The 16,388-nt window shown below is 51.2% G+C and overlaps 1 protein-coding gene across 4 annotated transcripts in view; it reads left to right on the top strand.

Annotated features, from left to right (window-relative positions):
• Window positions 1–853: 853 nt before the first annotated feature.
• The window catches only part of LOC125464546 (spermatogenesis-associated protein 22), a 59,811-nt gene continuing 44,276 nt past the window's right edge, over window positions 854–16,388 (top strand). For 3 of the 4 annotated variants that reach the window (XR_007250039.1, XM_059655292.1, XM_048557042.1), the window contains exons 1-3: window positions 854–948; window positions 1,036–1,115; window positions 15,930–16,061. Coding sequence is in view for 3 of the 4 variants with exons in the window: in XM_059655292.1 (XP_059511275.1) it covers window positions 1,073–1,115; window positions 15,930–16,061 (175 nt within the window). In the remaining variant the exon portion in view is untranslated. Of the gene's footprint in view, window positions 949–1,035; window positions 1,116–1,727; window positions 1,827–15,929; window positions 16,062–16,388 lie in introns of those variants that run through there. The other variant, XM_048557043.2, reaches the window with a different exon arrangement.

Here is a 16,388-nt window from a genome sequence, read left to right as displayed (position 1 = left end):
TCTTATTTGTGTTTAATTTATCTGTTGGGTTTTCAATATAATTTGTTACACCATGCCAGGACAATTGACCATCTACCTCCAAAGCTTCACTTTGAAGTTGCCTCTTTAGGGTACAGCAAGAGGTAAAAAGTCAGCGTGCGCTGCTTCCAGGATCACCAATTCATTTTCCAGAAATTAGTGGTATATGAGATTACTCCATTGTACCTGATAATAGAGAATCACCGTTTGGTTCAAGTTGAGCTCCTCAAAATGATGGTGGTTGGGCAGTAAGGTTTCTTCACTTTATGGTATTACTGAAATATCAGATATTTCAAAAGTAACTTCATTAAATAGATTTTGTTTCTGTCCATTGATTTCGTATACATGTCTGGCAGAAATACAGAGTGCAGACTAAAAATAGCCAAAAAAAGATGAAGACTTCATTTTGTACCCTCTTAAACTGAAGGGTTATTAACTGTCTTAGCGGATTTCAAAGAGGACTGTGTGATCTGGACTTGGAATTCCACAGCGTACATTTCAATGTGACTCTGATCAGTGAACAGAAGTTATGTGCTGACACTGTGATTCCCCGTGTTTTGTCCCTGTGATCCCAGCAATGACAGACAGAATGGTGTGACTTATAGCCCTGAAACATTAACTAGTTACAAAATGCTTAGGTCGCAGCAGTTACTGTGTAACTCTCTAGTGCTATTTTTTATTGGTAAAATTTTCTTATGGGTAATAGTATAGGTTAAAACCATTTGCTATAGGTTAGGAAAATACATAACTATTAATAGTTAATATTATTAGGAGGATAACATATATAAAGAGAACTTTGATATGTTTGAATCTTTGGTTTTTTTTTCCATATACAAATTTCCTGTCAGATTTTGTTACTCAAACAATATCTGTGTTTCACCAGTGTTGTTCAAGAAATTTGATCTTTGATCGCATTTTTACAATTTAGAGGTAATCGGAGGTAACTGTGTGTAAAATTTGATGACATAAACATTTTTATTTATAACTTGTAACAATTCAACTATTTACAACCTGTAGGTTGCCAATATTAGTGAAGTGATACTGGGATCAAACCATGAAGAGACATATTACAGAAAATTCAACCCGAGCTACGGCAGGTACATTTTGCTCATAGGGAATCATTTTGGACTGTTAATCATGCTTGATGCATTCTATTAATTTGTGTGATTTAATTTACATTTATTTCTTTGTTCCCTCAATATTATGTTTTCCCCGCAAAGTTCTAAAACAATGCAACAGCTTAGAAAATAGTGATTACTGCTCCTAGAATTCGAGGAAATCAGCTCTAACGCTGAAAATACCTCAAAAAAGGGGCACGTCATACAGCCACAATTGTTCCCCTTCTCCAACTTGGAGAATTAGATATTTGGATACAGATCTGGCTCAAAGAGAGAAGACAGAGGGTGGTGGTGGGATGTTGCTTTTCAGACTGGAGGCCTGTGACCAGTGCTGTGCCACAAGAATCTGCTGGGTCACTGCGTTATGTCATTTATATAAATGATTCAGATGTGAACATAAGAGGTATGGTTAGTAAGTTTGCAGAGGACACTAAAATTGGAGGTGTGGTAGACAGCCAAGAAGTTACCTCAGAGTACAATGGGACCTTGATCAGATGGACAGATGGGTCAAGGAGTAGCAGATGGAGTTTAGATAAATGTGAGGTCCTGCATTTTGGTCGGGTCAATCAGGGCAGGACGTATACACTGAATGGTCAGGTCCTGTTGCTGAACAAGGAGACCTTGGAGTGCAGGTTCGTAGTACCTTGAACATGGAGACACAGCAAGACAGGATGGTGAAGAAGGCGTTTGGTATGCTTGTCTTTAGTGGTCAGTGCATTGAGTATAGAATATAGGAGGTCATGTTGTAGCTGTACAGGACATTGGTTCAGCCACTTTGGAGTATTGCATGCAATTCTGGTCTCCCTCCTATAGGAAGGATGTTGTGAAACTAGAAAGGTTCAGAAAAGAATAACGGGGATGTTGCCAGGTTTGGAGGGTTCGAGCTGTAGGGAAGAGGCTGAATAGACTAGGACTATTTTCCCTGGCGCATCAAAGGCTGAGGGGTGATCTTATAAAGATTTATAAAATCATTAGAAGCATGGTCTTTTTCCTGGGGTGGAGGAGTCCAAAACCAGAGGGCATAGTTTTGAGGTGAGAGGGGAAAAATATGAAAGAGACCCAAGGGCCAACTTTTTCGGAGGGAGGTGCCAGAGAAAGTGGTGGAGGCTGGTATGATTACACCTGAAAGCAACTGAATGAGTATATGAATAGGAAGGGTTTAGGGGGATATGGGCTAAATGCTGGCAAATAGGACTACATTTATATAGGATATCTGGTTGCCACGGACGATTTGGACCAAAAGGTGCTGTTTCTGTGCTGTATATCTTTATGGTTCTATGCCTCTTTAATTTCCTGCCTCCTAATCAAAGTGTAGCCAGGAAAATTATCTACTGTAAGAAATTCACCAATAAATTTGATTTGCTATGGGATTGGATCTGAGAATATTTTGGTGATGCACTGTTGTTCTTTCCTGCAGCCTTGTAGAGAAGGGATCACCAATGATTCATTTAAGTTAAAATTGAGAACCAGGCATGTGACAATCACAGTAGGAAAATGACACCCTATCATTTTTTGTCACAGTACATTGGAGAGATCTCAGCTACTATTGAATGTATCTTTCCACCCACAACTAGCCATGATATTTTAACATGCATGTGTTATTCCCCTTGCATGTTTTACGAGCATTCTAATCTCACCTTTAAAGTCAGCTTTACATTTCTTTATTGAGAAAAACAAACAATACTGCAATCAACGAATCTGTGTTTTGTCTGTACGATTATTTTCAGTTCGGTTGTATCCTATTATTTGCAAATATTTACATCTAGGATTCCTGAAAATATTAACACATTCCAGATTCCTCTAAACATGAGCAAATTCCGAAGGAACTTTTTCCTAATTTTAAAGGTTAATATCATATACTTAAAACAGGTAGTACGTTGATAAATTTGTATGATTCTATGAATATGACATTGTTGGAGTGTGCTTAAGTAGTTTATGGGACAGCCTATGAAACAACTCTAAAGATGTTAGTGAGGGGACTTGCAGCATTGACTGAACTGGAATTATCTTTGCTGTGCACTAATTGTATCACCGTTAAGAGTTCTGTCCATGTGAATAGGATATCCAAATACACTGGTCTGTTCCAGAAATGAGGTGCTGTGCTCGAAAGGGAAAAACCATTTTGCTGACAATCCATGGCAACCTCTAGAAAATGTTGATGTGAAGAAAAAAACACAACGAAAATGAACTAAAAACAGACTTTACATAGCTGCTTTCATAACCATAAGTCCCAAAGCACTCCATAACCAATTAAGTGGTTTTGTAGTACATTCATTTTAATGTACCAAACATGGCAGCCAACTCAGTAATCTCCCAGAGGGCGAAATTGCATAAATGATCTGTCTGTTTTGGGTGTTGTTGATTGAATAACAAATGTTGACCCAGACAGTGGAAAACTCATGTGCTAGCGAGTATTAGAGAAGATTTGTAGCTCAGGTTGAGTTTCTGGATGTGAGTTTGCCCGCTGAGCTGGAAGGTTAGTTTTCAGACGTTTCGTCACTTTTTTTTAAATTTGAAAAAATATACGTTATTCATAAGATATACAAAAAATAAAACATATTTATACACCTACCCAGTTATGCAAGCCACTCCGGGTTACCCGGGGGTACGTACACCAACTAAAAGGAAAAAAAAACAAAAAAGAAAAACAAAACAAAGCAAAAAAAAACCCCGGCAGTCGTCTCCCCGCACAGTCCCCGTTGGCCCCCTGACCAGTTGGGGAAGGCACCAGCTGGGCCAAGTTACCAAATAGGGCCCTTTTTTTCCTATTCTGGACGAGGGGTTTCATACAGTGGTCTTTCGCCACCGCGCCTTGGCGGCGGCTGCCCCAAGCTTTAGCGCGTCCCTCAGCATGTAGTCCTGGACCTTGGAGTGCGCCAGTCTGCAACACTCGGTCGGGGTCAGTTCTTTCAGCTGGCAGACCAGCAAGTTGCGGGCAGACCAAAGAGCGTCTTTCACCGCATTGATGGTCCTCCAGGCGCAGTTGACGTTGGTATCGGTGTGCGTCCCGGGAAACAGCCCGCAGAGCACGGAGTCCCAGGTCACGGAGCTGCTCGGGACGAACCTCAACAAATACCACTGCATCCCCCTCCAGACCTCCTGCGCATAGGTACACTCCAGAAGGAGGTGATCAACAGTCTCCTCCCCACCTCAGCTGCCTCAAGGGCAGTGTGCGGTGACGCAGAGATTCGGGGCATGCATAAAGGATCTCACTGGCAGAGCCCCTCTCACCACCAGCCAAGCAATGTCCTTGTGCTTGTTTGAAAGTTCTGGCGATGAGGCATTCTGCCAAACGACTTTGGCAGTCTGCGTGGGGAACCACACGACGGGATCCACCCTCTCCTTTTCCCGAATGGTCTCGAGGATACTATGTGCTGACCACTGCCTGACGGCCTTGTGGTCAAAGGTGTTTCCTTTCAAAAATTTCTCCACGAAGGACAGGTGGTACGGAACGGTCCAACTACTCGGAGCGTTCCGCGGCAAGGAGGCCACGCCCATCCTTCGCAACACCGGGGACAGGTAGAACCTCATTAAGTAGTGACACTTGGTGTTTGCGTACTGAGGATCTACGCACAGCTTGATGCAGCCACACACAAAGGTAGCTATCAGGGCGAGGGTGGCGTTCGGTACGCCCTTTCCCCCATTTTCCAGGTCTTTGTACATGGTGTCCCTGTGGACCCGGTCTATCCTCGACCCCCAAATGAAGTGGAAGATGGCCCGGGTGAAGGCAGTGGCGCAGGTCCAGGGAATAGGCCAGGCCTGCGCCACATACAACAGTGCCGAAAGCCCCTTGCACCTGACAACCAGGTTCTTACCCACGATGGAGAGAAACCGGAGCGTCCACCTGCCCAGTTTCTGCTTCAATTTGGTGATACGCTCCTCCCAAGTCTTAGTGCATGCCCCAGCTCCACCAAACCAAACACCCAGCACCTTCAGGTAGTCTGTCCTGACGGTGAAGGGGATGAAGGAGCGGTCGTCCCAGTTCCCGAAGAACATGACCTCGCTCTTACCCCTATTGACTTTGGCACCCAAGGCCAGTTCAAACTGGCCGCAGATGTCCAATAGTCTACTCACCGACCGACGATCGGTGCAGAAGATGGCGACATTGTCCATGTACAGGGAGGTCTTGACCTGAAGGCTTCCGCTGCCTGGGATAGTCATGCCCTTCAGGCTCACGTCCTTCCTGATGGATGTGGCGAAGGGCTCCACACAGCACACAAACAAGGCAGGAGAGAGTGGGCAGCCCTGCCTGACTCCAGATCTGACAGGAAAACTGTCCGATTCCCACCCGTTGATCGAGACTGCGCTAACGATGTTGGCGTAGAGCAGCCGGATCCAATTGCGGATGCCCTCCCCGAACCCCAGTTTGGAGAGGACGTCCCTCATGTAAGCATGAGAGACCCTGTCAAAGGCCTTCTCCTGGTCCAGGCTGACGAGGCAGGTGTCCACCCGCCTGTCCTGCACGTAGGCGATCGTATCCCTGATGAGCATGAGGCTCTCAGCGATCTTCCTGCCCGGCACAGCACAGGTTTGGTCAGGGTGAATCACCGACCCCAGGACAGACCTGACTCAGTTGGCTATGACCTTGGCCAGGATTTTCTAGTCCATGTTCAATAGTGAAATGGGACACCAATTCTTAATTTCTTCCCTCTCCCCCTTTCTCTTGTAAATGAGGGTGATGATGTCCTTCCTCATGGACTTGCACATTTCCCCTGCCCGAAGCGCACTATCGTACACCTCCAGCAGGTCCTGGCCGACCAGGTCCCACAGAGCGGAATACAGCTCGACCGGTAAGCCGTCGCTCCTGGGAGTCCTGTTCCTCTCCAAGGACTTGAGGGCTCTGGTCAGCTCGTCCAGGGATATCGGCCGGTCCAGCCACTCCCTCGTGCCGTCGTCTAAGACCTCCGTGATAAACGACAGGAACGACTCGGAGGCCGTGCTGTCCGTGGGCTTCGTGTCGTACAGTCCGGCATAGAAGGATCTGCTGATCCTCAAAACGTTGGGCCGAGACGACGTCACCGAGCCGTCGTCCTCCTTCAGCCGGCTAAGCACAGAGCTCTCTTTGTGCACCTTCTGAAAGAAGAAACGCGAGCACGTCTCGTCCTGCTCCACAGAGCGGACCCTGGACCGGAAGATTATCCTGGAGGCCTCCGCGGCGAAGAGCGAGGCTTGCTGGCCCCTCACCTCGCGGAGGTCCTCCGTGACATCGACCCCCATCAACTGCAGAAGGAGCAGGTTCTGCACCCTTTTCTGGAGTCACAACAGCTTTCCCCACCTCTCTCTTGCCTTCTGAACACCCTTGAGGACAAAGAACCTCTTGATGTTCTCCTTCACCGTCTCCCACCAGTCGCCCGGAGACTCAAAGAGGGGTTTCACAGTTCTCCAACCGGCGTACTCCCTCTTAAGCTCCTCGACGGTCTCTGGGGTCAACAGAGTCATGTTGAGCTTCCACGTCCCCTTGCCGGCCGGCTGGTCGTCCTGTAAGTTACAGTCGGCCAGCAGGAGGCAGTGGTCAGAGAAGAACACCGGCTCGACGCCGGTGGACCTGACCGAGAACGCCCGTGACACAAACAGGAAGTCTATCCTTGAGCGAATAGACCCGTCTGGCCGCGACCAGGTGTACCTCCGCTGCGCTCCGTCTGCAGGGGTGCTGAAGATGTCGAGCAGCTTGGCGTCCTTCACCATGCCCATCAGGAATCTGGACGTGATGTCCAGTTGAATCCCCCCACCCGCTGTCCCCACGCCGGATCTTCCATCTGCATCAATGATGCAGTTGAAGTCTCCACCCAGGATGACCGACCTGGACGTAGCCAGCAGGGGTGGAAGCCGCTGCAGGACGGCCAACCGCTCACTCCGTACCGCTGGGGCATACACGTTGATCAGCCTCGGGGAGCATTCCTATAGGTGACGTCAGCCACTTGGAGGCGCCCCCCCCCACCACTTCCTGAACTTGAGAGATGGTGATGTCGCACCCCCGCAGCATAATAGCCAGGCCCGAGGACCGACAGTCGTTACCCCCCGACCAGATCGAAGGCCCACATGTCCAGGCGCTGGACCATTTCCCGTACCTGCTGAGGTGCGGTATCCCGCACTCCTGCAGAAACAGGAGGTCCGCCTTGATGGTGGTCAGGTAGGTCAACGTGGATACACATCTTGCAATGGACTTGACACTGCGCACATTAATGCTCGCAACTCGTACCCCCATTGTGGGCAGTGACCGCAGTACCCTCTCCAAGTCCAAGGTCCAGCCCCTCCATCTTTCCCTTCATGCCCATTGCGCGGGCTAACTGCTGGACGCTCTCTGGGCTGAGGAAACCGTCTGTGCTGCCTTCCGGGTGGCATCCCCGCTTCGGAGGTATGGAGGCAGGAGTGTCCGGCTCTGGGTCAGGCTGGGGACGCTCTGTTTCATCCTTCCCGCCTGGAAGTTCCGGGGGGCCCTCCAGTGCCCCAGCGGCACTTGACTGGGTGTCAGAGGGAGCCTCAGTACGCCTCCCGTCACCTACAAGCGGGGTGCTGCTTTCCTTCTCCCTTGAGATCTTTAACTTCTGCTTCAGGCGGGCCCTCTCCAAATCCCCCTCGTCAGAGGAGCTCTTATAGCCCCACTGTAGCTGCCTCTTCCCGCCTGATGGTTGTGGTTCCTGGGCCCGTCGACGCACCTTCCTCCTCGCTTTCCGGACTGTCGTCCACTCCCCTGGGTCGCCTGCCGCCGCCTCCATCGACTCTGGGTTGTCGGCGGGGAGTGGAGCCTGCAGGGGCGCTTTGCTGGCCTCGGGCCCATCCTGCGGGCTGGGCCCTCCTGCACGACCTGGCCCTCCTGCACATCAGTGGGGACCTTGCTGGGCCCTGGTGCCTTCCTCTCCTCCGGCGGGGTGCTGGCCCCGCATTGCCCCTGCCGGCGACCTGGGCGTAGGTGGTCCCCCGCTGCGGGCATGCCCTATAGGGGTGGCCCGCTTCCCCGCAAAGGTTGCAGCTTTTCTCTTCTGGGCAATCCTTTGCAAGGTGTCCCTCCTCCCTGTAGTTCCTGCACATGTTGGCTTTGCAGTCGGCTGCCACGTGACCTGACCTACCACAGGCATGGCAGACTTTAGGTTGCCCTGCATAGGTCAGGTAGCCCTTGCTCCCGCCGATCGCGAAGCTGGACGGTGGGTGTACGACATTCCCGTCCACGCCCATCCTCAGCGTCACCTTGACCTGCCTCTTACTGGTCCAGATGCCAAAGGGGTCCATGATGTCAGTTAGGTCCCCTTCCACCTTCACGTACCTTCCAAGGAAGGTCAGGACATCAACTGCTGGCACATGCGGGTTGTACGTGTGTACAGTCACCATACGGCTCCTCTGCGCTGGCATCACAAACAGCGGGACAGCGGTCAATACAGAGAGGGGGCCCTCCCCTCCTTTCTCCTTTTAAACCTCCAGGAAGCGCTCGCAAAGCTTGGCACTCCTGAAGGTCACATCGTAAAAACCTCCTCCGGGGAAATCCTGCAGGCAGTAAGTGTCCACAGCAGCGAACCCGCAACAGTCCAACAGGACCCTCTTCACGAAGAAGGTGTGGTCCACAGGTGCACCTTCATCCACCTTCTTTACGGAAACACGGATGGTGTTCCGGACCCCCTGACCTGGGGCACGAGCACTTGCCGCAGCCATCGTTGCAGGTTGGCTGCTCCCCTGAACCAGCGTTAGGCCGAAGCCAGCATTAAGATCTACTGGTTGCAAGGGTGCACAGCCAACCCGACGTCCTCCTTTCACCTCCAACACAGCACTCTCCTCCTCTCAGCCCACAAGAGAGTGGGTCTTTATTTTGTTCCAGATGTAAGCTGGTTCACTGAGCTTGAAGGTTTGTTCCCAGATGTTTTGTCACCATTCTAGGTAACATCAACAGTGAGCCTGCAACGAAGCACTGGTGTTATGTCTCGCTTTCTATTTATCTGTTTAGATTTCCTTGGGTTGGTGATCTTGTTTCCTGCATTGGTGATGTCATTTCCAGTTCTTATTCTCAGAGGAAAAGAAACCTCTGAGAAAAAGAACAGGAAATGACATCACCAACACAGGAAACGACATCACCAACCCAAAGAAACCTAAACAGATAAATAGAAAGTGGGACATAACACCAGCGCTTCATTGGAGGCTCACTGCTGATGTTACCTAGAATGGTGACAAAACATCTGGGGACAAACCTTACAGCTCAGTGAACCAGCTTACATCTCGAACACAATAAAGACCCACTCTCTTGTGGACTGAGAGGATGAGAGTGCTGTCTTGGAGGTGAAAGGAGGACGTCGGGTTGGCTGTGCACCCTTGCGACCAGTAGATCTTAATGCTGGCTTCGGCCTAACGCTGGTTCAGGGGAGCAGCCAACCTGCAACGATGGCTGCGGCAAGTGCTCGTGCCCCAGGTCAGGGGGTCCGGAACACCATCCGAGTTTCTGTAAAGAAGGTGGATGAAGGTGCACCTGTGGACCGCACCTTCTTCGTGAAGAGGGTCCTGTTGGACTGTTGTGGGTTTGCTGCTGCGGACATTTACTGCCTGCAGGATTTCCCCGGAGGAGGTTTTTACGATGTGACCTTCCGGAGTGCCAAGCTTTGCGAGCGCTTCCTGGAGGTTTTCAAGGAGAAAGGAGGTGAGGGCCCCCTCTCTGTATTGACCGCTGTCCCACTGTTTGTGATGCCAGCACAGAGGAGCCGTATGGTGACTGTACACATGTACAACCCGCATGTGCCAGCAGTTGATGTCCTGACCTTCCTCGGAAGGTATGTGAAGGTGGAAGGGGACCTAACTGACATGGTGGACCCCTTTGGCATCTGGACGAGTAAGAGGCAGGTCAAGGTGACGCTGAGGATGGGCGCAGATGGGAATGTCGCACACCCACCGTCCAGCTTCGCGATCGGCGGGAGCAGGGGCTACCTGACCTATGCAGGGCAACCTAAAGTCTGCCATGCCTGTGGTAGGTCAGGTCACGTGGCGGCCGACTGCAAAGTCACCATCTGCAGGAACTGCAGGGAGGAGGGACACCTGGCAAAGGGTTGCCCACGAGAGAGAAGCTGCAACCTTTGCGGGGAAGCGGGCCACTTCTATAGGGCATGCCCGCGGCGGGGTACCACCTACGCCCAGGTCGCCGGCAGGGGAAATGCGGGGCCAGCCCCCCCGGAGGAGAGGAAGGCACCAGGGCCCAGCAAGGACCCCACTAATGTGCAGGAGGGCCAGGCCGTGCAGGAGGGCCCAGCCCTGCAGGATGGGCCCGAGGCCAGCAAAGCACCCCTGCAGGCTCCGATCCCCCCCGACAACCCGGAGCCAATGGAGGCGGCGACAGGCGACCCAGGGGAGTGGACTACAGTCCGGAAAGCGAGGAGGAAGGTGCGTCGACGGGCCCAGGAACCGCAACAATCAGGAGGGAAGAGACAGCTACAGGGGGGCTATAAGAGCTCCTCTGACAAGGAGGATTCTGAGAGGGCCCACCCGAAGCAGAAGTTAAAGGTCTCGAGGGGGAAGGAAAGCAGCACCCCGCTTCCAGGTGACGGGAGGCGTCCGGAGGCTCACTCCGACACCCAGTCAAGTGCCGCTGGAGCACTGGAGGGCCCCCCGGAACTTCCAGGCCGGAAGGAGGAAACAGCACGTCCCCAGCCTGATCCGGAGCCGGACCCTCCTGCCTCCGCACCCCTGACGGGGGGATGCCACCCGGAAGGCAGCACGGACGGTTTCCTGAGCCCAGAGAGCGTCCAGCAGTTAGCCCGAGCAATGGGCATGAAGGGACAGATGGAGGGGCTGGACCTTGGACTTGGGGAGGGTACTGCGGTCACTGCCCACAATGGGGGTACGAGTTGCGAGCATTAATGTGCGCAGCGTCAAGTCAACCGCGAGATGTGTGTCCACATTGGCCTACCTGACCACCATCAAGGCGGACCTCCTGTTTCTGCAGGAGTGCGGGATACCGCACCTCGGCAGGTACGGGAAATGGTCCGGCGCCTGGACCTGTGGGCCTTCGATCTGGTCGGGGGGTAACGACTGTCGCTCCTCGGGCCTGGCTATTCTGCTGCGGGGGCACAACTTCACCATCTCTCAAGTTCAGGAGGTGGTGGGGGGGCGCCTCCTAGTGGCTGACATCACCTACAGGAATGCTCCCCTGAGGCTGATCAACATGTACGCCCCAGCGGTACGGAGTGAGCAGTTGGCCGTCCTGCAGCGGCTTCCACCCCTGCTGGCTACGTCCAGGCCGGTCATCCTAGGTGGAGACTTCAACTGCATCATTGATGCAGATGGAAGATCCGGCGTGGGGACAGCGGGTGGGGGAATTCAACTGGACGTCACGTCCAGATTCCTGATGGGCACGGTGAAGGACGCCAAGCTGCTCGACGTCTTCAGCACCCCTGCAGACGGAGCGCAGCAGAGGTACACCTGGTCGCGGCCAGACGGGTCTATTCGCTCAAGGATAGACTTCCTGTTTGTGTCACAGACGTTCTCGGTCAGATCCACTGGTGTCGAGCCGGTGTTCTTCTCTGACCACTGCCTCCTGCTGGCCGACTGTCACTTACAGGACGACCAGCCGGCCGTCAAGGGGACGTGGAAGCTCAACACGACTCTGTTGACCCCAGAGAACGTCGAGGAGCTTAAGAGGGAGTACACCGGTTGGAGGACTGTGAAACCCCTCTTTGAGTCTCCAGGTGACTGGTGGGAGACGGTGAAGGAGGACATCAAGAGGTTCTTTGTCCTCAAGGTTGTTCAGAAGGCAAGAGAGAGGCGGGGAAAGCTGTCGCGACTCCAGAAAAGGGTGCAGAACCTGCTCCTTCTGCAGTTGATGGGGGTCGATGTCACGGAGGCCCTCCGCGAGGTGAGGGGCCAGCAAGCCTCGCTCTTCGCCGCGGAGGCCTCCAGGATAATCTTCCGGTCCAGGGTCCGCTCTGTGGAGCAGGACGAGACGTGCTCGCGTTTCTTCTTTCAGAAGGTGCACAAAGAGAGCTCTGTGCTTAGCCGGCTGAAGGAGGACGACGGCTCGGTGACGTCGTCTCGGCCCAACGTTTTGAGGATCAGCAGATCCTTCTATGCCGGACTGTACGACACGAAGCCCACGGACAGCACGGCCTCCGAGTCGTTCCTGTCATCTATCACGGAGGTCTTAGATGACGGCACGAGGGAGTGGCTGGACCGGCCGATATCCCTGGACGAGCTGGCCAGAGCCCTCAAGTCCTTGCAGAGGAATAGGACTCCCGGAAGTGATGGCTTACCGGTCGAGCTGTATTCTGCTCTGTGGGGCCTGGTCGGCCAGGACCTGCTGGAGGTGTACGATAGTGCGCTTCGGGCAGGGGAAATGTGCAAGTCCATGAGGAAGGGCATCATCACCCTCATTTACAAGAGGAAGGGGGAGAGGGAAGAAATTAAGAATTGGCGTCCCATTTCACTTTTGAACGTGGACTACAAAATCCTGGCCAAGGTCATTGCCAACCGGGTCAGGTCTGTCCTGGAGTCGGTGATTCACCCTGACCAAACCTGTGCTGTGCCGGGCAGGAAGATCGCTGAGAGCCTCGCGCTCATCAGGGATATGATCGCCTACGTACAGGACAGGCGGGTGGACACCTGCCTCGTCAGCCTGGACCAGGAGAAGGCCTTCGACAGGGTCTCTCATGCTTACATGAGGGACGTCCTCTCCAAATTGGGGTTCGGGGAGGGCATCCGCAATTGGATCCGGCTGCTCTACGCCAACATCGTTAGCGCAGTCTCGATCAACGGGTGGGAATCAGACAGTTTTCCTGTTAGATCTGGAGTCAGGCAGGGCTGCCCACTCTCTCCTGCCTTGTTCGTGTGCTGTGTGGAGCCCTTCGCTGCCTCCATCAGGAAGGACGTGAGCCTGAAGGGCGTGACTATCCCAGGCAGCGGAGGCCTTCAGGTCAAGACCTCCCTGTACATGGATGATGTCGCCGTCTTCTGCACCGATCGTCGGTCGGTGAGTAGGCTGTTGGACATCTGCGGCCAGTTTGAACTGGCCTCGGGTGCCAAAGTCAATAGGGGTAAGAGCGAGGTCATGTTCTTCGGGAACTGGGACGACCGCTCCTTCATCCCCTTCACCGTCAGGACAGGCTACCTGAAGGTGCTGGGTGTTTGGTTTGGTGGAGCTGGGGCATGCACTAAGACTTGGGAGGAGCGTATCTCCAAATTTGAGCAGAAGCTGGGCAGGTGGACGCTCCGGTCCCTCTCCATCGCGGGTAAGAACCTGGTTGTCAGGTGCGAGGGGCTTTCGGTACTGTTGTATGTGGCGCAGGCCTGGCCTATTACCTGGACCTGCGCCGCTGCGGTCACCCGGGCCATCTTCCACTTCATTTGGGGGTCGAGGATGGACCGGGTCCGCAGAGATACCATGTACATAGACCTGGGAAATGGGGGAAAGGGCGTACCGAACGCCACCCTCGCCCTGACGGCTACCTTTGTGTGTGGCTGCATCAAGCTGTGCGTAGATCCTCAGTATGCAAACACCAAGTGTCACTACTTACTGAGGTTCTACCTGTCCCCGGTGTTGCGAAGGATGGGCCTGGCCTCGTTGCCGCGGAACGCTCCGAGTAGTTGGACCGTTCCGTACCACCTGTCCTTCGTGGTGAAATTTTTGAAGGGAAACACCTTTGACCACAAGGCCGTCAGGCAGTGGTCAGCACGTAGTATCCTCAGGACCCTTCGGGAAAAGGAGAGGGTGGATCCCGTCGTGTGGTTCCCCACGCAGACTGCCAAAGTCATTTGGCAGAATGCCTCATCGCCAGAACTTTCAAACAAGCACAAGGACATTGCTTGGCTGGCGGTGAGAGGGGCTCTGCCAGTGAGACATGCCCGGAATCTCTGCACCACCGCACGCTGCCCTCGAGGTGGCTGCGGGGGGGACGAGACTGTTGATCACCTCCTTCTGGAGTGTGCCTATGCGCAGGAGGTCTGGAGGGGGATGCAGTGGTATTTGTCGAGATTCGTCCCGAGCAGCTCCGTGACGCGGGACTCCGTGCTCTACGGGCTGTTTCCGGGGACGCACACCGAGACCAACATCAACTGCGCCTGGAGGACCATCAATGCGGTGAAAGACGCTCTTTGGTCTGCCCGCAACTTGCTGGTCTGCCAGCTGAAAGAACTGACCCCGACCGAGTGTTGCAGACTGGCACACTCCAAGGTCCAGGGCTACGTGCTGAGGGACGCGTTAAAGCTTGGGGCAGCCGCCGCCAAGGCGCGGTGGGGAAAGACCACCGTATGAGCCCCCTCGTCCAGAAAAGGGAAAAGAATCCTATCTGGTAACTGGGCCCAGCTGGCGCCTTCCCCAACTGGTCAGGGGGCCAACTGGGACTGTGCGGGGTGACGACTGCCGGGGCGGTTTCTTTGCTTTGTTTTTTTTTCTCTGTTTTTTTTTCCCTTTTAGTTGGTGTACGTACCCCCGGGTAACCTGGAGTGGCTTGCATGACTGGGTAGGTGTATAAATGTTTTATTTTTTGTACATTCTATGAATAAAGTATATTTTTTCAAATAAAAAAAAAGGTGACGAAACGTCTGACAACTAATCTTCCAGCTCAGTGGGCAAACTCACATCCAGAAACTCTTGTGGCTATTCATGTATTGCTGTGAGATTTTTAATGTCCAGTGGGAGGACATTTGGGGCCTTGCTTTAAATCTCATTTGAAAAGAAATTACATCTGACTGTAGAATATCTGAAGTCCACATACGCTGGCCACATTGAAATATCAGTTTCCACTTTATTCTCAAGTCTCTCGATTGGGATTTGAACTCACATCTTCTCGACACAAGCAAAAATATTGCCAAGAGTCAAGGTTAAATCAGTGCTTGAAAGTGTATTAATAAGGTCATAGAATAGCAAAATCGTAACAGGGTTAATTCCTTTAAGATTTTGAAAGGTTTTTATAGGTTTGATGTAGAGAAGATGTTCCTACTTGTGGGAGAGATCAGAAATTGTGGCCATAAATATAACTAGATCACTGATATATCCAAAATGAAATCTGAGGAAATGTCAGATTTTTTTCAAAGAGTGGTTTGAGTGTTGAACAAGTGACCTGAGGATTAACTGAAGTAACTAACATAAGTGCATTTACAGGAAAGATAAGTAAACATATGAGGGAGAAAGAAATCAAAGTATGTGTTGATTAGGTTATTATCAAAGGTTAGCAGGCTAATGTAGAACGTTAGTACTGCCATGAATATGTTGGTTTGAATGGCCTATTTCAGTATATAGATTTAATGTGTATGTGTGTGACGTGTTCCATGTATTAATTTATTTAAGATCTAGAGTTTCCCCTTTAACCATTTTGAGCACTTGGAAATGCTAATGGATACAAATATTTCATTTTAATATCAGAATTTCAGACATCTATAAATATAAACTTAATTCTAATCTGGAGCAAAAAGAGAAACATACTTAAACGTAGATATTGGATTTTCAATGACTTTTTGCAAATTGTGCCAAAATCAATCGCTAAAGAGTTGTCACAAAAAAGTAAGGTAATAGTAACTCTGCTCAAAGTACTTGTGTTAGCTATTAAAACGACTACCTGTGGGATTGTTCATGCATTTTGTTTGAGTAATACTTGTTTTATTCATTTTGGTTAGTAAGAGTTTTCAAAATTTATTTCAGATTGATCAAAATATTCACTGGATAGTTTCATTTTGACATTAATTGGTGTAAAATTATGTTTGTGGCTATACTGAAAAAGACTTGGTTTTGTTTAAAAGGTATGTGCACAATATTTGCCTTTAATTCAGATGGCTTTTCTTTCCTGGTACATATGATTATGTTGAAACTTATCTGTTTTAAATGATATTTTTCAGGTTGCCTTCCTGTATTACTGTTTAATCAAAAGAAAAGAACCAGACTGCCTTTGACTTCAAACCCTATGGAACACGAGCCAGGCTCAAACAACCTATTTCCTACACCAGAGAGTTTTGACTCACCACCAGCAGGTAATCAAGATTATTTCCCACCGCTCTGATCACATGTTACTTTACCTTTTCTCTTTTTATGCTTCATTTTCATCATGCTATTGGCCATTACTAGCAAGAATGTGGTGAGGAAGCTGAGAGGTCTGAAGGTGAATAAATCGCCTGGACCAGATGGACTAAATCCCAGGTTTCTGAACGAGATAGGTGTGGAGATTGTGGAGGCAATGGCAGTGATCTTTCAGGAATCACTGGATACAGAAAAAGTCCCAGGGGACTGGAAAATGGCTACTATAACACTCCAATTTAAGAAGGGAAGGAGGTTGAGAAAAGAAATCATAGATTGGTTAG

This window comes from Stegostoma tigrinum, chromosome 27 (genome assembly GCF_030684315.1).
Source record: "Stegostoma tigrinum isolate sSteTig4 chromosome 27, sSteTig4.hap1, whole genome shotgun sequence".
NCBI classification, from domain to species: Eukaryota; Metazoa; Chordata; class Chondrichthyes; order Orectolobiformes; family Stegostomatidae; genus Stegostoma; species Stegostoma tigrinum.
Note: the sequence above shows the minus strand (reverse complement) of the source record. Positions and strands in the feature narration are given on the sequence as shown.